General features: G+C 36.6%; 1 protein-coding gene across 1 annotated transcript in view; it reads left to right on the top strand.

Moving 5' to 3' along the window:
* Positions 1-461: 461 nt before the first annotated feature.
* The window catches only part of LOC103520336 (putative nuclease HARBI1), a gene marked incomplete at its 3' end in the record, with an annotated part of 8,470 nt that continues 5,673 nt past the window's right edge, over positions 462-3,258 (top strand). The window contains exons 1-3 of the mRNA XM_026831493.1: positions 462-859; positions 1,119-1,479; positions 2,019-2,158. Of these exons, the coding sequence (XP_026687294.1) occupies positions 544-859; positions 1,119-1,479; positions 2,019-2,158 (817 nt within the window). The remainder of the gene's footprint in view (positions 860-1,118; positions 1,480-2,018; positions 2,159-3,258) is intronic.

The raw sequence follows: 3,258 nt of genomic DNA, 5'->3' as shown, positions 1-3,258 counted from the left end.
CACGTGCCTGGGTTACAACGTCACAGACCTGGGTGCGTGTCGGAGCAATGGTTCGAACATTGCTAGCACCTGAGACAATGGTTCGAACATTGTTACCTGCAGTAAGTGCAACAAACTTACGAATACCAGATTCACGGACGTGAATCAGATTGACAAAGTGAGAAACAAGTACAGTTTTTCCCTTACGATTGTAATGTAGACCCTCTTTAGTGTAGAGTGGTCGAGACATAAAGTTGTTTGTGTCAAGATAGTAAAAGTCAAACTTAGAACAGACATATTTTAAGAAATTATTTGTTTCATAAATGTTTGTAGAGAGATGAGCACAAGTATCATAGCGATATGGAATACTACAGAAGACTATGTTGGTCTGATTGGATAGGCTGATGAGAGAAGCGGGAAGTTGTAGACGTTTCGCTGAGTTGGGCGGTAGGGAATGAATATCATTAGTGCCTGCTTGATGAATTACAATAGAAACTAATACCTATGTGAATTTTGCCTACCCAATTTAGATACACAGAAGAAGATTTCAGAAGACTCTTCAGGATGAGGCCACAATCCTTTGAAAACCTTCTAAAAGTCATAACAGAAGAAAATCCAGACTTTGAAACAGCCTGGATTTCTGGCAAAGAGCCTGTGACTCCCAGGAAGAAGGCCCTTATTGGATTAAAATACATGGGATTCAAACAAACGATTAGAGAATTAGGAGATCAATTTAATCTCAGCGATTCGGCTACACTACATGCCATAGACAGTTTTTGTTTGTCCCTTGTGAAAATGAAGGATAAAATAATAAGGTGGCCAACAGAAACTGAGGCAGAAGAGATAGTTGAACAATTCCGTGTTGCTTCAAATTTTCCTGGTAAAAGATTTTCTTAATTATTTAGTAACCTTTTGTTTCAACTTCAAACTTTCCTTGTTCTTAAACATCTACACAAAAAATGGTCATAGCGCACCCAGTGCCAGCATTGTAGGATTTGGATTTTAAAAAAATTACCTACAATAATGCTGTCAGTGAGCACCTAGCTGTAAAATCTATAGTATAATTTTTGATCAGTATGCTGAACGAAACAAAATCATAAAATTTATTTAATATTCACAATTTTTTCTTCAAATTCTAGGCATACTTGGAGCAATTGACGGTACCCATATAGAAGCAAAATTTGCAAAAGATATTGGGCAATATTACATTAACAGAAAATATTCTAAGACAATAAATGTACAAGCCATTTGTACAAGTAAAAAAATATTCACACAGATAACCGTCGGTTCACCTGGCAGGGTACATGACGCACATGTGCTCTTTGATAGCGGGATCACTCACAGAATTGACAGAGATGGTCCACTGTCAATAACCTACAAGCCGGAATATCACATCATAGGGGACTCAGCATACCCATTGAGGACCTGGTTGATGGTGCCTTACAAAGGCACAGTAGGACCAGCAGAGAAGAATTACAATACAGCCCTTAGTAAGAGCAGGTAAAGTTTCCATGAATTACAAAAGATAATATGTATTTAACAGACACCATTATATTATTCGTTCTTCTACAGCTCCTACACCAACAGAAGGGTCAGACAGACCATGATATACGTCTAGGGGTCCAAATAATACCTGAAACTACATTTAAAAATAATAATAATAAGTGCCTATTTATACTGCTCGCATAGGACTGATAAGTCCCTTTACTCCAGCAGTAGGCTACTACTATTATTGTGGTCAAATTCTCAAATTATATTGAGGATAAAATTCCATACCTTCGGCTGGGATTGAACCCACGCCCTCCTGTTTACCAGGCGAGCGCCTCTTGACCACTACACCTCCGAGGTAGAAAGAAATAAGAAGAGATTTTTTACTTTCCTTATCCTATTTTTTTTTTTTTTTTTTACATAAAAAGCATTATAGCATGTATACCTACAATACCTACATAAATATCGTCGGTAGCGGTACTCTTCTCTTATGCCAAATCAACAAAAAGATTCTCCCTTGTTTTTCTTTGAGTAATTTTTTGTTTTTCTAGGGTTGTAATAGAAAACGCCTTTGGACTTCTGAAAGGCAGATGGAAAAGACTTCAATACATTGATGGTGAGCACGGTGGAAAGAGTATGTACAAGAATTACCACAGCTTTTTGTGTTACATAACTATTTGCTTGTTGGAAGGTGACATTTTAGAAGAAACTCATGAAGAAACCCCCATACACCACATGTGCCCCCACACTACAAAGTAAGCCCACTTTTACTTTACCTTCCCCTGGAGAACAAATTCCATTAGGATTATGGGGTTTATCTATAATTATTATTTTGTATATTATATATTTTTTTTTAGGACATTGTTTTATGTATTGATTGGATACTTAAGCCTTCATTCCCACCCTTGGGTGAAACGTTTCTATTAACTTCTCACCAAGGGTAGGGGTGGCAGAGAATACCGAAGGTATTAACCCCACAAATTAACAAATTTCTCAATGTGTGCAAACTCTTAACCAAGCAAAAGTAAGAGCATTTTTTATTATTATTAATAACACTTTTTCATTTTATTAGTGGAATATAATGCAAAACTTTGCAAAACGTGTGTTCAGGATACGTTTAGAGCGGAAAGTCACAGGATCAAATGAGGTGGAATATACTGGGGCAAAACAGAAAAGGAACAGGAATAAGAGATGAGCTGTTAGTTCAAAGAGCTAGAAGATTATTTAGTCACAGGATTTCAAATATTCTAGCAAAGAACATTTCCTCAAATCTGAACATGATCCGAAAATTGGGCCAGTGAGGAATATTACCCCTTTTTCATAACACGGCGAAAAATAAGCCAATAAAAAAATTAAAATATGTTACAAGAGAAACTAATTCTTCGCCCATCTTATTACCAGGGGTGCGCCAGAAAACACTGACAACGGCTCGAGGGTAGGGTTAGAACCGTATCGATTTCCTGATATGAGTTAACCTACCGGCTACGCGCGTGGGTCTACGCTACCGAGAACCAGCTATTTAATGTTCTGAAATATTGTATCCACGGAGATATCCTTATTGAAATGATGATGAGATCCACCATTACTCATGAGAACATGTGTCAGGTAGTGTATATTTTGGCGTGACCTATGTATTGATATGGTTAATGTATATATATACAGAAATAAATGTTAAAACACGTTTAAATGACTTTATATTTAGTAAAATATTATATTAGAGGTGTGCAAATGTAATATATACTAGGACTTAATGTTCTTAGAAAACCTACTGAAAAAAAAAATAATAACCTC

Source organism: Diaphorina citri, unplaced genomic scaffold, assembly GCF_000475195.1.
Source record: "Diaphorina citri unplaced genomic scaffold, Diaci psyllid genome assembly version 1.1 scaffold3484, whole genome shotgun sequence".
In the NCBI taxonomy this organism is placed as follows: Eukaryota; Metazoa; Arthropoda; class Insecta; order Hemiptera; family Psyllidae; genus Diaphorina; species Diaphorina citri.
Note: the sequence above shows the minus strand (reverse complement) of the source record. Positions and strands in the feature narration are given on the sequence as shown.